The following is a 21,051-nucleotide window of genomic DNA, read 5'->3' as shown; positions in this document are numbered from 1 at the left end:
TTGTTTTGTTGTTGAAATTTACAATCCTTCCAAAAAAACAAAAATTAAACTTTTGTACAAAATTTGGCCCAATTAATCCAAAAAATTTCACATAAGTAATACCAAAAAAAAAAATCAGACACCCAAAAAGTATGATGGCAGTACGTTGGGATTCATCATTTCAAAGGAAATTATAACAAATGTCCCAATTTTCTCCTTCATGCTCATGCAACTATATAGGTACACCCAAAAGTTTTTTCACACAAAAAAATTAAATACCTCGTTGAATTCAAATAAGGGTTTAATTCCAGGTTATTTTTCCTTCCAAATTTTGTTTGTGAATTTTTGGGCAAACCAAACTTTATTTTGACTATCATTAGGTGTAAAATTAGGAAATATAGCTTGTCGAGCTTCATAGTCGGGCTTAAACCCGAATTTCCATCGCCAAGTGTATCACTTCCCAAACAGATCTTACAGATTTAAAAAAATGGAGAAAAAATTCATCCGTCATGAAAGATATCTGAAGCTTATTCTGCTTGTCTTTTAGACAGTTCCGTCTGTTTATCGAAATGCGCACTGCCTTCCTTCAACACGGGAAGAAGCTTTTATTTCTTGGAATATTGCAGTACAAAATGGATCAGAAACACCGACTTTTAAAACTTCGAATGGGCGTCTACCCGCTGAAGTGGAGATAAAGCCGGGAAAAGTTTAAGGAATTGAATTAACATAATAATTACATCGTGTATGGTCAACGTTTTTTTTTTTTTTTTTATTTTTTTTTGGATTTGCCGAAGATTTGCCAACGGTTTCGGAGTTTGGCGCTGATTCTGAAGATCACCTCCATTCATCTGTATTAGTGCGATTTATCCCGGAATTTTTCCGGAGAAAGCGAAATTTACCTTAAAAATCTAGCTTTTCCGGAAGAGACCGCACCGGGTGTCCGGGGGGGGGGGGGGGGGGGGCTATTTCCGAAGGATAAGTGGAGGAAATGGAAGATCTCGAAATGATTTTAAATTTTTCTCCCTTTCTTCATATGTTTCAAGACGAATAATCGAAGATTCTAAGTTCACACTTCAATCCCTTTCATCTGCAGAGAATAAATAAATTAATTCAAACAGAATGAATAAATATATACGGTATGCACCCTGAAATCGGATTGGTTCAAAACGGGAAGCGTTTCGCGGTTCGAGAGCCATAAAATTGCCGGAGCCAATGAAATTGCAGGTATGACTTTCCTCGTTCCGGATGCTCCAATCAAACGAGAACCTTGGCCGGATCGAAAAATGTATCCACTGTGTACAACCAATGACAGTTCTCCACGAATTTCCAGTTGTGTGAGTTGTCCATCGTGCCGGAATGTAAACAATCACGGTTTGCCATAGAATCACCTGTGTTTATTTTACTGTGAAATATTGTAAATAACCTAGCCGTAGTGTACTCAAATTAATGGCTGCGTTTCATTTTTGGTGCTCTGTTCTATTTCATGTGACAGTTTGGATTAATTTTGCCTACAGCGGGTAAGTTTTTACTTTTGAGGTTATGTTCCGACACAAGTCAGTATTTTACCTTTTGCAATGCCAGTTTGATTATTTAGATGTATTCTCTGACATCGGAGGAGGCCAGTTTGCCGATAAAGGCGAATGAAAGTCACACCAATAGGGCAGAATTAAAATTGTATTGGTAGTCAGTTTCCGCATCCTGTCTGTTGTTGGAGCTCTACATAAGTAGAGGCGGAACAACTCTCAGGGAGGGAGAATTCGCACCTAAAGGGATGTTCTACTGGCGGCAAGTGACTTGCTGGATCCATAGGATGTATGGTTTCTTATATCATACCAACCGAACCCAGTTAGGGTTTGCTGTAGCAAGTAGCACTATCTCCGCAAGGGGTGGATGCAGTGTTTAACTCGAAGGAAGGCTGCATGAGCTACGTCTGGAGATACTCTGGAAGCTCTTCATTTTTATTATCCTTTCCTTAATGACTTTAAACAGTAGCTCTCCCCTCATGCAATAAATATTATTTATTTATGGGCATATCATACACCTAAGTACGAGGAAGGAGAAATCTGCTTTACTTGACGCCGGACGAAAGGCTACTGAATTGGCGAAGCGTCAATCTGTGACCATCAATATTTTCCCATTTAAAACTACAATGAAGCATTTAAGGTGTTAATTGCAAACAGAACGCATGTAGGTACTAAATTTTTGGTGATTTTTCAGGAGGGATTTCTATGCCATACTTGATGTGCCAAGGTCAGCAACCACCAACCAAATTAAGAAAGCATATCGAAAACTGGCTGTGCAGCTTCATCCAGACAAAAATAAAGAAGATCCCACAGCATCAGAGAAATTCACTGATCTAGGAGCTGCCTATGAAGTAAGTGAAGGAAAGAAAATGTTTATGACAGGTATCATGATGTAAGTAATTTAAAAATAGCAGGGCATAAAATGAAGGAAAGAGATATAGATTAATAAGAGTCTTTCTCACCAGTGACCACTTCAACTGGACTTTTTATTTTTGCCACCATTGGGAAGAAGATGGATCTCAATTTCAATCGGTCAATCTTCTGGGTGAGCTACTTTTTTCAGGTTGGGTTAAATAATCAATGTTTTCGCTTTTGATACTGAGCAATTTTACCATTAAATATACTAAGTTGCAAGTGATTTTAACTAGATTTGTATTGATTTAGGTTCAAATTCACATTTGTTTTATGTTTAGTTCTTAAAAAAGTTGAAAATAGATTAAAAGTGTTGATTTCTTTTTCTTCTAATTAGGTGTTGTCTGATCCTGACAAACGTAAAAAGTACGACCAGTGTGGAGAAGAATGCGTCAGAAAGGAGGGTATGATGGACAACATGGATCCATTCACGAGTATATTTGACGATTTTGGATTTCATTTTGGAGGTGGTCCAACTGAGGAACGTGAAACACCCAAAGGAGGCAACGTTGTCATGGATTTGTATGTCACGCTTGAAGAACTCTACAATGGCAACTTTGTTGAGGTAATCACTATCATCAAAAAGGAAAAAAAGTGAAGAGCATGCACAATTCAGTCAAAAAACATTTTCAAACTTGGTTTTATTCATCACTCTCAAGAGAGCTTGCCTTGCTCGCAGCTCTTTGAGTTATGTCATGAGAACTCACATTTAAGGAAAGGAAATATTCTCTCATGACCCTTATTAATACTTGTGGCCCTTAGTCTTAGGTATATTTGAGAGGCTTGGAGGACAAGGTACACAAGTCCAATTTTGGAAAAAACGAGAGATTAATTATTTCGGTTAAATCTAATTTTATTAAAATTCATTCTGTGAAAAATTCACATTCAAGATCCAATTTTTAAGCATTGAAAGAGAGTTTAAACTTTCTATCTGCCATTAGGCTCCAGGTAATTTTGAAACTTAATCCCTGTATTTTTTGAAATTGCCAAAACTGCACTTACTTAGGTGCCTTGACCTCCAAGCCCCTCATTTGAACCAAACTCAAAATTTGTCAATGTCAGGACGTTATGGTCAAACCAGGTTAATGGAGTAAGTAAATAGAATCTTTGTTGAGAAAAAGAAAAGGCTGGACTCCCCTCTGCCCTTTTATCTATGATTTATTTCCGATATATCCTGTTAATATGTTTCCTCCCCTCTTTTTTCTTCCATTTGAAAACTCTTCTTATTGATTGATTTTTTTTCTTCAGATAACAAGAAATAAACCAGTGATAAAAGCAGCCAAGGGAACTAGGAAGTGCAATTGCCGACAAGAAATGAAGGCTAAAAGGCTTGGTCCAACGCGGTTCCAGATGATGCAAGAAACTGTTTGTGATGAATGTCCGAACATCAAGTAAGTCCGTTTTCTTTGGCTCCATCAATCACGAAACAATCGGGTTGATTTGAAAATTCATCTAAAATGTTTTTAATGAGAGTTTTTAAACAAATTTTTCATAAGAGCTTGATTATTTTTTCTCCTCTTAAATCTTTTACCACCCTGAATAACAGAAAAAGGACTTCAGGTTTTCCTCCACCCTTTTCAAAGTCCAAAGATTTTTCTTAATTTTCTCTACGTTTTAGTTTTCCCAGAGCCTTCAAGAAGCAATTTTCAAAATATTATGACAAAGTGAATTTTTCATCTTCTTCCAAAAACCTAAGCTCAAAATGTCAGATTTTCTTTGCATAATTATGCTAAAAACTTGATTTTCGTAATTTTGGCGAGGGCTCTATTTCACAGCTCTTTTGTGTATAAAACAAATATCCAAGAGAGAGCTTTTCTATGATCTAAGTAGTTTACCAAGAATCAATAATTAACTTGTTCCTATCGATTTCAGATTGGTGAATGAAGAGCGTGGTTTGGAGGCAGAAATAGAACCAGGAATGGTCGATGGGCAAGAAACTCGCTTCATTGGGGAAGGAGAGCCACATATTGATGGAGACCCTGGTGATCTTTTCCTACGAATCAAAACGCTCCCACACCCTGTTTTTGAACGAAGGGGCGATGATCTGTACACCAATGTAACAATATCACTCCAAGATGCGCTTGTTGGTTTTAAATTTGATATTCAGCATCTAGATGGACGGAAGGTATGTCAGTAAGGTTTTGCTTCCTGAATCATTTCAATTTTTTGAAAATAATAGTAGTCAACATATCTCTCCTCCTTATTTTGAAGATTTTGGTTGCTTAATGTTTAAAAGGGCAGAATGTTAAAAAAGGTGAATCTTAATTTGTATGCAGTCTATTTAATTTTTACTTGTGATCCTCTTGTCTCTTAAAAATTTTGTTCGTAGATTCTTGTTGATGTTTCCCCCCAAACAATGTCATTTTAAGTTGCAACAGTCATTAATAATTGAATCTTTCTATTTCTGTGTAGGGAGAGAGAGTTATATACTGATATAAATACTTACTGAGATATATTCTTACTGCATTGGAAGTTTCCAAGTATGCGAAATGTTGAAGACTTGTTGAAACAACTTTACTGTCATTGAATGATATACCTAAGAGTTAATGCCAAAATATGGATGAAATAATAGTTACCTCGCTCTAACACCTCTTTCTTTCAGATATCAATCGAAAGAGAAAAGATCACCTGGCCTGGTGCGAGAATACGGAAGAAAGGCGAGGGTATGCCCAACTATCATGACAATAGCCAAAAAGGAACACTCTATGTAACTCTTGACATAGCTTTCCCCAAGACAGAGCTTACTGAAGAGCAGAAAGAAGGTACTGCTTTATAAATTTATCCTTTAACTATGACCTCTGATATTTTAACCCACAAAATCGACTTATTTATTACCGTAAACAAGATGTTTTTATGGTGAAAGATGAAACTAAATATCAATTTTTGAAAACAAAAATCTATAAAAAAAATTTACATACCTATCCTTGAAATGTTTCTGAAAAATTTTCTCTCAATTTTTTTGTTTTTATCTCCTACAATTGGACACAGATAGGAGATATTGAGTGAAGATTTTTCTGATTTTGCTCATAACTTTTTGTTGGACGTAAAATTTTACTAGCTTTGTTGGTCTTATTGGTACATCAATGTGTATAAGCACAGACAAGTGGAGTAAAAAAAAACAAATGAAAAATTTTAAATCAATTCATTTTTTGTATTTTATTGGACACACAATTTGGAGACAATCAAGGTACAAAAAATCTAACCCAAACAAAATATCAAGAATTGGTCATTTCAACTTACAATTCAGGTTTTTTGTTTTTCTAAAAAAAAAAGAGGCTTTCAGCTCCAAAAGAACATTTAAGTCCATATTTTTACTTTTATAATTTTACTTTTTTTTTCTTTTTCAGCTGTAAAGCAGTTATTGAACCAAGAATCTAAGATCAACATTTACAATGGACTTCGAGGGTACTGACCATAGGAACCAAGTCATATAAGTGCTGTGATTTTTTAATTGTACATAAGTCCCTTGAATTTAATTTGAACATAAATCCACACGTACATAGTTTTGTATTCAAATACTGATCTCCAGGGTTTGGGTTCCCAAAATCCCTTCTCTACTTTAGGGTGCCCCAGGAAATTCCATGCTTTCCATGAAAGCACTTGAATTTATAATTTGTAGCTACCCTAGACACCCGCATACAACAGTGACTCAATAAAAAAATGTTATTCTCTGGATTAAGTTGGTATTTCAAGAAAATATTAGTCAAGTTAAATTTTTAGGACAAATAAAAAATCTAAGTTAAAATACTTAAATTAAGTATTGGAAAGTAGGGCGGGTAACCAATTTTCCAATTTGTTTCAAAAATCTTAATACATTTTTGATCCTGTAATTTTCATTGATTCAAATTACTACCCAAGCAAAAGTTTCCAAACAAAATTTAACTCGCCCATTTTTTGTCCTGAAATTTTTTCATCATAAAAATTAATACAATTTTAAGCAGCAGTTATTTTTTTTTGTCTCGGAAAAGGTTTTTATCAGTCTGTCGATTGGCTTTCTATGATGATCAACTTCCTACGTATGTACTAGCGTAAGCCAAACTTTCATTTCAATACGTATTCTATCTTTGTCATCTGATGAATGCTTTTCATTCAGGATCAAATGAATTGAAATTAAAAAATTATTCAAAATAGAACAAAAATAAGTTCCTAGCAATTATTTATGCATGTGAGTTTTTCTTTCTCTCCAGAAACAAATTAACCGTCTTGTTAAATTTGAAAGAATTTGCAGTGTACAAAGCTCTTTTCTAAGCTTTTAATAGACCTTTTATTCCTCTTCTTCTTCTTTTCTTTACATTTCTAATAATGTAAGTCAATCCAATGTTTTCAGTTTCTTCAGCTCTTTTATCATTCCTCTTCTTCCTAAGTTCTTCATATAACTGGTTTCCAACGAATGAATTCCATTTTATGTACCAGAAATTCTGCTGTAGCCACTGAAGCTAGTTTATGCTACAAAAGCTTGCTTTTAATTGGTGAAATGTTTTTCTGTAATATTTTGCAAGCTTTTCAAGTTTTTACTTCCAATCAATGATCTTCAAATGTGACATGGCACATAAGCAGGACTCCTCTCCTTCCTTCATCTGTCTATAATGTGTATTAAAGTAGTTCACGTAACCTTTTGTTTCACCAGTTTTGGATTCAAGCTTGTTTTTGCTCTCTTAAACTTTAGCTTTAATATCAATTAAAAGCCTGTCTTATTTTTGCCATGTCCCCAAAATGATTTTAATCTGCCATTAAGTACCTTATGATTTCCGATCATAGTAGACTATAACTCGTGAGATGAGAAGCTGTTGAAATATTGGTGTCGGTCGTCTGAGTGGACAGCACATAATGTCAATCATCAGATAAGACCTAATTGTACATTGATTTTACTGATTCAATTAATGGATCCATCTTTTAAACGAATACCATACCCCTCTAAATTTCTTCAAGCATTGTAAATGAGGGCAATCAAACCTGTTTAATTTGTTGAAATTTTCAAAAAAGCAAAATTTGTAAAGTAATTTATCACTAAAATGCCTGACAAATACCATGCAGTCTGCTCCTAAAAAATAATTGCGTATTATATGATTATTAAATTTTGTATGTTCTGTCTCCAATTTTGCAGCTGCATAGTTGGCAAAGCGTTGCTCTGACAGCGTGTGTGTGTACTTCAATTTAAATATCAGCTTTGAAAAGCATGGAGATTAATACTCTAAAAGATTGATTACAGCATATATTGGCATACGGTGTGAGGATTACTGATAAAATTAGTCACATCTTTTTTAGCATAGCAATGTGCCTCTTGTAATTATATTTTTCATTCATTATTTCGAACACCATGTTGGTGAAAAATGTGGAAGGTAATCAGGAGCATTGTTAATGAAAAATTTACGGCTGCTCATCTTGTGAGAAATTTTTACATGTGAACTGAAATTATATATGTCTAAGAAACTTTTGTAAATATGTACCTACTTGCTATATTTGAAGTCATAGTGTTTCATACACAATCTTGTTTGTACATTATATACGGAATAAAATTGTTTTTTAAAATTTTATTTGTTTCAATAAGTATTTCTCTGTTCTGAAGTACCTATAGTGAAGTTTTCCCAATGTTGTCCTCATCATGGTAAAACTAAATTGCAGCTTGTCCCTCGCATTTTTTCCTAACTTTTTTTAGTGGTCATAAACATGGACAATTCTCTGGAATGATAGCATTTTATTTTTTTAAGGATGTATAATAATCTGAAAACCCTAATCTTTTTAACTCCTATAACTCTGGTTCAATTCAATATTTCCTACCATCTCTAGTGTTAAAATAGTCATCAAACGATTCTGTAACTAGCAGAACGTACCAATATTTCAATTTCTAGTTTAACAGCACCTAAGGTCCCTTTCAAGGGAAGGGCACCTTGCGTTTCCTTTTCTATTTCACTCCTTTGGGAGTTCGCTCGTTTCTTGTTTTATTAATGTAAAACTTCTAAAATCATGAAGCTCTGTCAACACATATTCCCCCTCCTCTTTTTTTTTTTTCATTATTTCATCATATACTCCTAAGAATTTTGTGTAGTGTTCTGGGCAGAAAACCTCTCATAGAAGTCTCGAATTAAGTGGGGCTAACTCTTTCTGTAATTGAGGACACCGCACCAAGAACAGCCTATAGGCGTGTAGGTCGTTATTACGCCTATCTGCTTTTCGGATTCTACTTACCATGGACTATGCTGTGGTAGCGATAGAATATAGATAGGTAACGGCCCGAGGTCGAAAAACCTTTTTTTTCCGAGTTAAGTCAGGCCTCTGGATCGATGGGTGCAAGAACGACCTGTAAACGGGCCTATAAACTTAAGGGCCTAAGGTGCTAGTTACCCCTTTCTTTACTCACTATCGATATTCTTTCATTTTGCGTTAATCATGCGTGATTAAAATGATTTATACTTCATATTGCCACCAAAATGACTGTTGGGCGTAATAATGGCCTATAAACCGTTTTTTTAAATTAAATATATTAGAGTGTAAACCCAAAATGTATCGCAAAATCTACACGGCATCCTTCAATAGAAGGGTTAGGTCACCCAAAAACACCAAAACAGGGTACCTGCATAGAAAAGTCTGCGCAATACATCAAAAATAAAACTTTAAATACGTTTTTCTCAATACGCGGTTTCCAGTCATAGGCTGTCCTTGGGCGGAGTCCTCAATTGAAATAGCCTTCATACACGCTGGCCTTGTCGATTTCCTTCGACGTTTTTGCAGTCGTGAATGCATAGCTGCAGAAGTGCGCTCCAGCTAGAATTGTATATAGCATATGGGTGGTTTTTATACGAGGATTAAAAATAAACACGGAATAAAACATAATAGTAGGAACTTTGCAAAACGATAATTTGAGTATCGGAACTTAGCTGTTTTGAAAACGCCTTCAAATGCGGCGTGATACCTCACGCATTCCGGAGAGTTCAAATAGTTGTATCATTGCGCCTTAGAAATGCGACGCAAGATTACAATCAAGACCAATCCACACAGGTCAGTCATTCCCGTGGACAAGTTTTGGTACTCTACTGCGCAGTGACGTAGTAGGTATTGAGTGCTTGCAATGTATTTCTTATGGGAGCACCCATTGTGACGTAGTATTGAGTGCAGCCGAGTTAGGCCCGGGCTTGGAAGTGGCTCGCTCAAAAAGATGCGCAATGACTGACCTGTGTGGATTGGTCTTGATTACCTACAATTGAAATTGCCTTCGCATGTACGCTGGCATTTTCGATTTCCGGTAACATTTTTGCAGTCATGAATTCATAGCTTAAGTGCTCTTCAGCTAGAATTGTATATAGCAAGTGGGTAATTTTCATAGGAGGATTATAAATAAACAAGTGGTTAGAAATGAAAAAAAAAAAAATAATAATAATATGAACTATGAAAGACGATTATCCGGATATCGGAACTTTGCTGTTTTGAAAACGCCTGCAAATGCGACGTGATACCTCACGCATTCCGGAGAGTTCAAATAGTTGTATCACTGCGTCGTAAGAATGTGACGGAAGATTAAAATGGAAATAGCCTTCATGCACGCTGGGCTTGTCGATTTCCTTCGACATTTTTGCAGACGTGAATGCATAGCTGAAGTGCGCTCCAGCCAGATGTGTATTCAGCAAATGAATAGTTTTTATAGGAGGATCGAAAACAAACAAATGATAGGAAATAAAACATAATAATAGGAACTTTGCAAAACGATAATCCGAGTATCGGAACTTGACTGTTTTGAAAACGCCTTCAAATGCGGCGTGATACCTCACGCATTCCGGAGAGTTCAAATAGTTGTATCATTGCGCCGTAAGAATGTGACGGAAGATTACAATAATTGACTTGAAAAAAAAAAAAAACTCTTTTCTTAAAAAACATTCTCTTACAAAATTTATTTTGAGATATTTTATAAAAATAATACAAGTTAAATCTTACAATGCAAAAATAAGTTAGAAACACTTTGGCAACTTAAAAATACGTAGAAAATCAATTAATAACTAGGTTAACTAAACTAACTGAACTAATAATGAAACCAAAACTATGAAGAATTCATAATTAAGGATTTCAAACTGTTAATATAATTATCAAATTAAAACAATAAAATGTTTAGGAGTAAATTCTATTCATTAAATGACACGGGGATTGGAATACGTCTGTATACTCCCGGCGGGTTACGCAGAGCCACCGTATACTTTCAGCTCTAAGTATACCTGTCAAAGACGTTAATAGCCTGAGTCGCTGAATGTCTCAAAATTATAATAACTAACTAACTTGACTTTCAACGTTTAAATACATATATTTCCAATGTTGGTCGTTTGGTATATTTTTTCCCCTCAATTTTATCACCTAATTCCTGAAGCTTCTCACATTTTACTTAAGCACTAATAAGTAGCACAGCAATGAAAAATGTTTCATCCAAACGGACCTGTTGTACTTTTCTCTGAACACTCCAGACTGCAGATTATTCTAGGTAAAAATAGAGGAATTCACAATTTTATGGTCACAGTAACATGAGTCTTCAATGATCAATAATTTTTTCTTTTCCTCAAATTCGTAATTTTTAATATCTCTTTTATGAAATAAAATGATCACTTAGTGTATACTGTAATACTATTATGGGCGCTGTACATTTTCAAAGTATTTGTTTCTGATACCAACATCAAGAGTTACCAGAGGTTCAAATAACCTTAGTTCCAAAACACCTCCAACCAATCAGTTCAGAAAACTTCAAAACTTTTGCATTTGGCGATTGATTAGAATCATGATTTGAAGTATTTTAATGTAGGTAGTGGGCACTATGAAGGCCAAAGTAGAAAGGAATAACGCTCAGCCTTGAAGAAAATCGTTATTTTAATTTTTCATGTGCAATAATAATGTTCACTTATATTTGTTGTGGCCCCACTGATCCAGCCGGCGTAGGTGGAAAATTTAGGGGGGGGGGGGGGGGGGGCGGGGCTTTGAATCTGTATCGCAAATAAGGGGAGGGCTTTCCAATTGACTGCTGTAATCATAGGAACTTTAAATTTGTAACATGTCTCATGTAACATGTCAACTCGCATGTCACCGTTCATGTAGGTATTTAACGTATGTGAGTGTGAGTGTAAGGGCGAGGCAAAACGACGGTGTAAGTCAGCAATCACATAACTCGTTTGCGGTGTCTGAAATTCTCCGCCTCTATTATTTTTTTAAAGGAGAACAAATTGACAGTATTCCTTGAGGTTTTTGCAGAATTTTCTTCGCTTAGAGAAGAAAATTCACTGCAGATTTAAAGAATAGCCGCTGAGTAGCTTTCCGTTTAAAAAATAAAGTATGATAGGAAGTCTGCGACGTCGCAAACCGAGTTATGTGATTGCCGACTTACACTGTCGAAAAACTTTAATAGCGGTAACCAATGGGCTAAAATAGTGGTGATCCTTGGTCCACGCCAATAACTGCGGGGCGATTATTGAAACTGATAGACAAAGCGATAGACAAAGATGACATAGGGGGTATAAAGCAATTCTATTGGTTGAAATGAGTGGTTCTCATCGACTAAGGGGGAAAATGATAGACTAACTGTCGGGTTTCTCGTGGGTTGCCGTTACTTAGTCGATTACCTACCTCCTTTGTCCATTGCAACAACCCGTTTCCACCAATAGGATCCCTCCAAATCCCTTTTGTCGTCTTTGTCTATCGCTTTATCTATCAGTTTCAATAATCGGTCCGCAGAGGAATGTGCCTCTTAAAGGTCGCACTTAAATTTGGGAACGGGACTTCCAATATATTTTGTTTCTAAGAAATAGAATACATCTTCGTGAAAGCAAGATAGTGCGCGCCTGCAATGTAGTGTGTATGCAACTTTGATGGCCGTCAAGCACGAATAGTTGTATCCTAAAGGCGTTGCCATCAACGTCGTATCGCATCGTTCAAGGCATCGACTAATTCTATCGTGCCAAAGAAAAACACCGTTTGAACATTTGGACGTTGACAAATGTCTTTTAATAAAATACCGAATTCCTGGAAGCACTTTAAAAAAATTCCCTTGAATCTTTCGTAGAATTTTATTCACAATTTATACTCCTTTAAATTTGGGAATGTCGAAGACAAATAGTCATATCTTCTCTCAAAAAGGAACATTTTTTCGAGGTAAATTGGACAACCTTTAAATGCTCAAACGAAATTTTTCCTTAGCACGGTAGAATGGCAGGTGCCGCATCCTTTCTCTCCTCAGTCCTCATGTTCCTTTACTTGAAAAAGGAAACATGAAAATAATTTTTTTCCAGCAAGGAAGGACTAGGAAAGCTGTTTGATCGATTAAAAAAATCTTCGTTACTCCACGTTTTTCCATCGACCCGTTTTTCCAATCAAATTTGTACTCAATGGTTTGCATTTTTTTTATATTCTAAGAAATTCCAATAGCCAACTGCAAAAGATTGAGTACTTGAGGGTTCCATTCAAGCTAAGCAATACTAGATTAAGGATTTTTCGATGACATTGCAAGGTCGTGGTTTGATATATGTCCAACGACTTTAGTGACCAACTTCTTGATGACGCCTTCTCTCATGAGACCCGTGTCGATGTTCTCCTCATGGTTCGCTTCGGCCATACTTTCATAATCCATCACACACTTGTTCGTGATTAGACTGAAAGCGAACACTTTCATGTCACAGTGTTGCGCCGTTAATACTTCGTGCACCGTACTCATACCTGCACAGAAACATTCAAAGATTAAGGCGGTGAATTAAAATAAATTACTGAAGAGGGGGTGAGGGTGTGGAGGCCTTCGGTCTTCTGTTGATTGATACTTAAACATGTTGTTATTTCACTAGTTCGCCAAAAATCTTTGTATGGGCGCGTCCCTGAGGATCAGTATTTTAAAACAAGTTCTATATCGCAGATTGAACGCATTGATGACCGTCGGAAAAATTTGCATTGTTTCGTAGATCTACATGACAATTGCAAATTATTGCAATTCTATTGAAATTAGGCCTCTGCGCAGAAGAGGAAATTACAATGAGTTTCCTATGATAGCGTGATTTTTAGGTGTGGTTGCATGTTGCCTACCATCTCCGTTTAAGGCGCAAAAATGATCACAAGTTTGAAAGTTGAAGCAGTTCAAAATTTTGCGATGGTGGTGTGGCCTAGGTATCTTCTCAGCTCTTGGCACAAAGACAATCTCGGATGGCCATATTAGAAAAAAAAGGAGGTGTTATTGCATCTTGAGGTTTGTTTACCCTGTGACGTAGGTCGGAACAACCTGGCCAGCGGAATTCGAAATATGAAAAACGGACCATAATGTCCGATTTTTTTCCTTAAATCAACTCATAATATAATTTCAAGCACTTTTTATAGAATGACTTTTTTCCATAAATTACACCATTTCCAAGAAAATCGATGATAAACGTCGCTGTACCGACCTACGTCATCAAAAAATTCCAAGATGCCCGAAATGCAAACACCTCCTTTTTTTTCTCTATGCCATATCAGTGGATTGGACATAATATGTTGATTCTGTTGAGAAATAATTTCATAGTAGCACCATTTTTTTAATAATTTGAAACTTCATGCCATTATAGATTGTCGAGCAGAACTTACCCACTGCATCAACCCCGCACACTCTCAACATGCGGAGCTCTGCGATGGTTTCGAAGTTGGGACCGCCCAAGACCGCATAGACTCCTTCCCTGACGAATTTGTCAATGCCCATTTCCTTCGCTATCTTGTGCGCCGCCTTCCTCAAACTGGCGTTATAAGCCCTGTTCATCGCCGGGAACCGCGGGCCAAACCTAATGATTTAAAATAGTAAACATAATAATTTAATATATTAATTTAATAAAAACACCAATCCTTTTTCCGGAAAAATCGCCTTTCCTAAGAAAACGCTCTTTTCAGATATTTTTGCGATGATTTTTCTGCTTTCAGAAATTCTCTGGTGGTGATAACCAATTTCTAAGGTCACATTCGGGTTTTTCAGCTCAAATTACATGAGACTCGATGTATCACACATGCGGAAAATGTTTTGAATTTCCCTGGAAGTGGGAACAGTCCGGAAAAGCTTTTGGCCCGGAAAAATCGGACCTCCTAGAAAATGGGGGGGGGGGGGGTTGTCAAAGATGAGTGAAGGTCAAATTCGAGTTCAGTGTCTCTTAATACAGCAAGAGAGATCTAAAGAGGATCTCGGAAAATTTCTGAAACTCCTTAGAACAGAAAAGCCATCTCAAAAATATCTGAAAAGTGCGTTTTCTTAGGAAAAGCGACTTTTCCGGAAAAATGATGGGTTATCGGAAAAATCTGAGCTCATATTTGAATTCAACAGATCAAAATACAAAGGAATCGATGTATCACATATCGGAGACATTATTAGAGATCCAAATAGTCCTTTGGGAACATCCTTTAGGTACACAGGTACACGTAAAGTAATGGAGGCAGACAGAAGAGTCCTTTGAGGTGGAAAGAAAATAAAATGATATTACTAAACCTCAGCCTGGTGGGGTGAATTAGATTATACATATGGACTGAGTTTATCAGAAAGGAACCAACAACCCACATTTTCGAAAAACTTGAGTTAATAATGTTTTTGAGCTTTACTAGCCGTACATGTATTTTCTCTTGCCAAAGACTGAAAGTCTAGACAAAAATATTTGTTTGTGAAAAGGGGAGTTAAAGTTTATTTTTTACATTGAGCCTTACGCATGGATAAAACTTCAAACCTCTTTTTCTCAGTTTCAACTTAATGTGGGTTAGTTCCTTTCTAATGAGCTCGGTCCATATTGCAATTGGGAACTACTATTTCTGTCTCATTTTTAAAATAACATAAGTCGCGATAGTTTCCCTGTGCGGGTAGGTGTTTTTACCGTAAAAGCACGGATTTTCCAGTAGAGTCCAGACTCTTAAAAACGTTGACAAGAAAAAATACTCTTGATTCAATCAGATTTAAGCTTAAATCAAGAACCAAGCTTCTTAATTTGAGCGGATTTCCTTTTGATTTAAGCTTAAATCTGCTTGAATCAAAAGTCCTTTTTCTTGTCGATGTTTTCAAGAGTCTGGATTCTAGATCCAATGTGTTTTATTTTTCCAGTGTTTTTAAAGTCGGTGGGGCTAAACCTACGTAATTAACGAGTATTTACCTTTCATCGTTGACTCCTTGTAGTGGATTGTTACCGGCAAAACCAAGGAAATTGATGTGGTCCTTCATGATCATGATGTCTCCTGCTCGGTATTTCGGATTCAGACCCCCGGCGGCATTCGTGACTATTAAATGGGACACTCCGACTAGTTTCATCACTCGCACCGGCATAGAGCACTGAAAAAAAAGGTGACAAAAACTTAGTTTTGACAGCTTCCTTCCTTATTTTTTAAACACATTGAGATCTTATTTTCCATAATCAATTTTGAATCCAGCGCACTCAGTGTGAATAATTAGCTCTGTAATTGTTTGTCATAAGGTCTTAATATGCTTCCAAATTATTTTCATTTTCAGGGCCGGATTTACCTACTTGCCGCCCATGGGCCGCCTGTATTTTGCCGCCCCCTTCTCATTCGTTTCGAAACATCAATAAAAACCATCAAATGAACGTGCCAGCGGGGGAGGGGTGCATGCATAAGACGCGTTTACTCGTGTCGGACACATTTTTTGCGAAAGCCTGTCAACATTACTAGTAAAAGTTCACGGGACTTTGTGCGAAAGTTAAGTTTCGTAAACCTATCTCTGTGTGGACAAGGCCTTCCATTCATAAGAAATGAAAAAAAAATTATTAAAGAACAAACATAAATGTGGATTAATGATTTTAACTTCCGCCGCCGCGCGCGGCCCGTGTTTGGCGCAATGCGTGAAGTATTCCGGCAGTCTTGTAGGCGCTGTGAGTTTCACGCCGACCGCTGCTGAACGCAGTGAACGCACTGTGTTTGACGCAATGTGTGAAGTATTCACGCAGTCTCGTGGGCGCTATCCGTTTTACGCTGACCGCTATGACCGCACTCTGTTTGATGCAATGCGTGAAGCATTCGTGCAGTCTTGTAGGCGCTAATATGTGTTACATTACATGCCGATCGCCGCGCCGAGGGCTTCTCCTTTTCATCTCAAGTCCTCGTCATCATTTCTCCCTAAGTTCCGGGCCAAATTGCGTGTTTTAACTATAGGTATTTGGTTTCTCTCTTAACTTGAATAATTAAAGGACCTGTCTCTTGTATCTCTGAAAGACGACAAAATTAGAAATTATTATACTCTCAGGAAATGAGAGATTTTGTCGCCTTCTCTCGTTTGTAATTTTTTTTCTAAATCCGATTTTTTTTATACCTACATTTAAAAAAATTGCAAAATTTGCCGCCCCCTATAGATTTGCCGCCATGGGCCAAGGCCCATGTTGCCACCCCCTTAATCCGGCCCGATCATTTTAAATTTGCAAAAAAATCATCCTGCTGAACTGAGCACGAAATTTCTACACTGATAAAAATTTAAAGTTGGAATTTCATTTTTTAAAAAGATAGGTAAGCGTTTGTAACGTATCCATCCTTCGATTCCACTGCCATGTTTCAAAATTGTTGTAGGTACTGTTTTCATTTATTTTACAAAAAAAAAAAACAAAAAAAAAAAAAACTATACGACTCGATGTATTTTTGTAGGAAAATTGTATATTTTTGAAGGGGAATAATACTAAATGCAAAATTTTTGTGAGAGGACTAAATTCTGAAAACTTAAAGTCTCAGAAAAAACAATAATCGGGTTCTAGCTAATTAGAATTTTATCCCCATCAGTTCAAGCGATTGTTTGTTGTTGATTTTTTCTCGGTAAGAACTCTGGAGATAAAGATTTTCCTGCTGTTTGATTTTGGACCGTGAAGACATTACCTATGGTAGGGAGTACCAGAAAGATGGTCTAAAGAAGTTTTCCAGAATTTGTGCATTTTTTAAGCTAAAAAATGCACACCGTTTGAGATTGTATCACTGCATCAAAAAGTAAATGAAATCTCTTCTTCGACAACCCTCGATTAAACCATTTTTCTTTTTTGCAAAATCGATTGTAATCACTCCTTTGTACTGGTGATGTCAGGATTGAAGTGCATACACTGCTTTCAACTTACTTTCCAAAGAGGATATCCTTCATAATAGTGGAATCGGCCTTGCATGCACATGATGGGTACGCCATCCAGATAGCCGAAGACTAGCCGCCCAACATGGCCTGCCACCGTTGACACGGGGAAGTGAGGTATTTCATGGTAGGGGAACGAAACACTGTCCGTGATCACATCAGCTAAATTACCTGGGAACACAGTTAAAATTCCTTTTTATTTTGACAAGTTCTTGCGGTAATCTTGTTTTTAAAATGATTTGTATTATTCAGCCTAGGATAATGTACTCCAATACTAATATTTCAGAATTCCGCTCTGATGTTGATTTTTAGAGAGAATATCACCACTGTTGGAATGAAGTTTTTGAGGAACCTCGAGAAAACACAGGGTGGTTACAGAAATTTTACGACAATGATCGCCCGCTATTTCAAACTTTAAAATTCGAAAGGAACGTTCAAAATCGCGAAAAAAAGGATGTAAAAGCGTGTGTGCTCATGACGACTTCGATAGAAATTTTCCATCTTATTAATCTCTGTTTCCTCCAAAACAACAAATTGGCAATCTTATGAAAACCTTGCTTTAATTTCTCTTCAGCATTTAGAGTTCAGGAGCCGCTTGAGAAGGCATTGTTAACTTTAGCTCCTTCCGATCTGCGCGCGATAACTATTTAAACATGACTGTCGCCGGGTTGCCTATTCGGTGTTTTTGAAGGAACTTCCGGCGCAGTTGAAAGTGACCCGCAACGAAACTCGGTATCACGCCTGCCCTAAAAGACATAGCTCCTCTCACACTGATAAAAATATTTGTGTTCTTGTGTTACTTTTGGTTAATATACATAAGGAAGTGAAACACAAACCAACCCAAATTTTGTGTTGATTATGGTACCGTTTGCGGTGAATTTAGCGTAGAAAACAATGAAGAGACTAGAAAAATGCATTCCTTCGATTGCCGCAATCGAAGGAATGCATTTTTCTAGTCTCTTGGTACTCACCACTCGTTTTTTTTATTAAACTTCTTTAAGAAAACTAGCTGGTATTCTTTCATGAAATTGTCAACCGAAGGCTAGGGTTATTTTGTCTTACTTCCCGTATTAACTAAATTTTTGTACTGAAATTTCTCTCTGTGCAGATGTCTATTGACCTTTGACACCAATCATTCGTTGAAACGTTCACAATTGACTGGATTTCTGGGTACGTATAAAAATACAACAATAATGCATGTGTTTGAATTCTTACCTAATCCTGAGCCGCAAATAATACCGATTTTGGGGCGAATGTTCGTCCTGTCGAGTAAATACTGTGCGATTTGTTGAATGAGTTCATAAGTGTAGCTGCAACAAGAAATCACAGAATTACTCCAGCTATTCCATTCAAAAACTTGTAAAAGAAGAAAATGAAGATGATTTCGTCACCTTGGATTCAGTTGGTTAGGTATCGATCACCCTCTTCATCACGAAAGACACGTTTCATGATTCAACAAAAACTCTGTTAACCCCGGGAAGGGGGGGGGGGGAGGACTTTGTGATCCTTACACTTGTACAACGTTACGACGGCCAAAGTGCAGAACCGCCTATCTGCAACATTCGCAATGTTGCAGACTTCCAATCATACTTTATTTTTTGTAGAATACTAGTCAATATGGACCGCGTTAAGCAGAGAGGAACCAAGCCACATCAGCTATTGCCATTTAATCGGGCAATTTAATTTTTTACTTAAAAGCGGCTGTGCGGATTTTCGCGTGCAAATTTCAGTGAACTTTTTGCATCGTACGAAGCAAATTCCTTAAAATTTTCGAAGGAATCCGCACAAACGCTCTCTTGTAAAAAGTTAAATTGCCCGATTAAATTTAGCACTATGTGGCTCGGTTCCTTTCGGCTGAACGCGGTCCATATAATATCTTGAATACTTATTTGATTTTTCTTCTCTGTTAGCAGAATTTTCTGTATAAATTTCAAGCCACAAAGTTGGCCTGTTATTATTTATAATTAAGGGGCGGACATTTTGAAACATCGCAATGATTCTGCACTTCGGCCATCGATTAGATGAATGACCACATAATAGACACGGTTCTTCTTCTTCTTTTTAACTGAAGAATAATAACAGCATGATCTCTTATTGTCACTAGCAGACAGTTGTCACAAACGGTCATAGAACCGGCCTTAAATGAACTTAGCATTGACTTTTATATTCATGTTAAACTTGGCATCGCGTAACACATTTCAGTCACGAAGTCCAATCTTTAAATGAGTTTCGTGGTTCTCTGAGAATATAGACCCACCCCCCTCCTTTTCAACTTTTCCGAAATGTTTGATTCACTAACTTAAAAAGAGCTAAGATGACAATGGAAAACTTTGACAGTAAGTAGGAGTACACTTACGCGGATTTGTTGCATCATTAGATCGATTCAATGACTCGAAAGATAGGTCAAAAGTGTTGCATAACTTTTTTATCAATTAAACTGGAGAGCTGTGGTGATTCTCGTTACGCGAAAGATGCATAATCCTTCCTATCTTTTTTTGATTTTTTGTTTTCGTATGAGTGGAGGAGATCAAAAATATCACTGATAACGGCAGCCAAGGTTTTAGCAGACAAATTTAGCACGAATTATTTGCAGATTGAATTTCTTTCAGATAATCTCAGTGAAAATCCTTACTTAGGCCGGTCTTTGCAATATCTCGTGTTTTCTCGAACGTGAACTTATGTACTGAAGTGAAGATTCGGAGGCTTATGTAGGCGGGGCTTTTGTCAGCAATTTAGCGGCGGCTTAATTATTTTTCGATTATCTTTATCTACAAGAGGCCGAGTAAATGACCTTATATCCGACTAAGTAATAAAGTTTGATCAAAGAAAAAAAAAAACAGATGAAAAGAAAATGGGAAAAATGATACCTAGAGGTGCACTTGTGAGCAAAAAAGGGCTTGCCCTTAAAATGCACCACGATAAAAATTGAGAATTCGCAAGCGCAGTGTTGTAGCTGGGGGTCAAAGAGATAGTGTCTCTCATAAGAATAGGAGGTGGTCCGAACGTAAGAAAAACCTTCCTGATATTTACATAAAATGACCTTTTAAATATAGACTGCGGGAAAATTCAGATCAAGGGAGTTGATGAGTATAGGAAGTCTTTTCACAATGTCTCTATTTTTAAGATGATGTATCAACGATAAAAATTTGCCCTTCCCAAAACGGAATTTAAATTCTAGACCATAGAAGAATTTTGAGAGAGAATAGAAGAGTTTTAGTCTTTTCTAAAGATTAATTTGAGAAACTATCCGATCTGTTTGTGAAAAAAAATCGTATTTCTGCACTTTGTATTTCTTCTAACTTTCTTTAATTTGATACTCCATCCAACAAAAAATCCCAAAAATTAACTTAATTTTATCGAGGTAATTGTGAGAAGGAGAGCGCTACATCGCAGAAACTTTTGGCAAAAAAGACAAACAACATAAAAAATTCTGGAAAGAGATTACCTATCCGACTCAACCCTTAATAATATGGACTGACCTATATCTGGCAACCTTGACTAGTTAATGAAAAAGTTGATAGTTCTTCATATATGGAAATTGCTGATGCAACTATTGCCACTTTTTATCTCATTTGTCAC

General features: G+C 36.7%; 2 protein-coding genes across 3 annotated transcripts in view; one reads left to right on the top strand and one right to left on the bottom strand.

Moving 5' to 3' along the window:
• Positions 1–1,280: 1,280 nt before the first annotated feature.
• On the top strand, positions 1,281–7,948 carry shv (DnaJ heat shock protein family member shriveled). Its single transcript, XM_019059250.2, has 7 exons — positions 1,281–1,496; positions 2,197–2,353; positions 2,752–2,979; positions 3,663–3,805; positions 4,287–4,539; positions 5,017–5,176; positions 5,762–7,948. Exons 1-7 carry the CDS (start codon positions 1,426–1,428, stop codon positions 5,824–5,826), a joined length of 1,077 nt encoding a protein of 358 aa, XP_018914795.1. The 5' UTR covers positions 1,281–1,425; the 3' UTR covers positions 5,827–7,948.
• A 2,319-nt stretch (positions 7,949–10,267) lies between these two features.
• Positions 10,268–21,051, bottom strand: part of LOC109042508 (purine nucleoside phosphorylase) — a 30,141-nt gene continuing 19,357 nt past the window's right edge. For both annotated transcript variants that reach the window (XM_072300047.1, XM_019059296.2), the window contains exons 2-6: positions 18,688–18,782; positions 17,465–17,643; positions 15,512–15,687; positions 13,980–14,170; positions 10,268–13,091 (exon numbers count right to left, since the gene is read on the bottom strand). In XM_072300047.1, coding sequence (XP_072156148.1) covers positions 12,859–13,091; positions 13,980–14,170; positions 15,512–15,687; positions 17,465–17,643; positions 18,688–18,782 — 874 coding nt within the window. In that variant the 3' untranslated portion in view covers positions 10,268–12,858. The remainder of the gene's footprint in view (positions 13,092–13,979; positions 14,171–15,511; positions 15,688–17,464; positions 17,644–18,687; positions 18,783–21,051) is intronic.

Source organism: Bemisia tabaci, chromosome 4 (assembly GCF_918797505.1).
Source record: "Bemisia tabaci chromosome 4, PGI_BMITA_v3".
NCBI lineage: Eukaryota > Metazoa > Arthropoda > Insecta > Hemiptera > Aleyrodidae > Bemisia > Bemisia tabaci.
The sequence above is the reverse complement of the archived record's forward strand: the minus strand, read 5'-3'. Positions and strand labels throughout refer to the sequence as shown.

What these genes read in the sequence shown, in the direction of transcription:
- shv (XM_019059250.2), top strand. Translation starts at nt 1,426, where the DNA reads ATGGCTGCGTTTCATTTTTGGTGCTCTGTTCTATTTCATGTGACAGTT. An exon ending in GATGAATGTCCGAACATCAA is followed by an intron (nt 3,806 to 4,286) that starts GTAAGTCCGTTT and finishes TATCGATTTCAG; the next exon opens with ATTGGTGAATGAAGAGCGTG. An exon ending in TACTGAAGAGCAGAAAGAAG is followed by an intron (nt 5,177 to 5,761) that starts GTACTGCTTTAT and finishes TTTCTTTTTCAG; the next exon opens with CTGTAAAGCAGTTATTGAAC.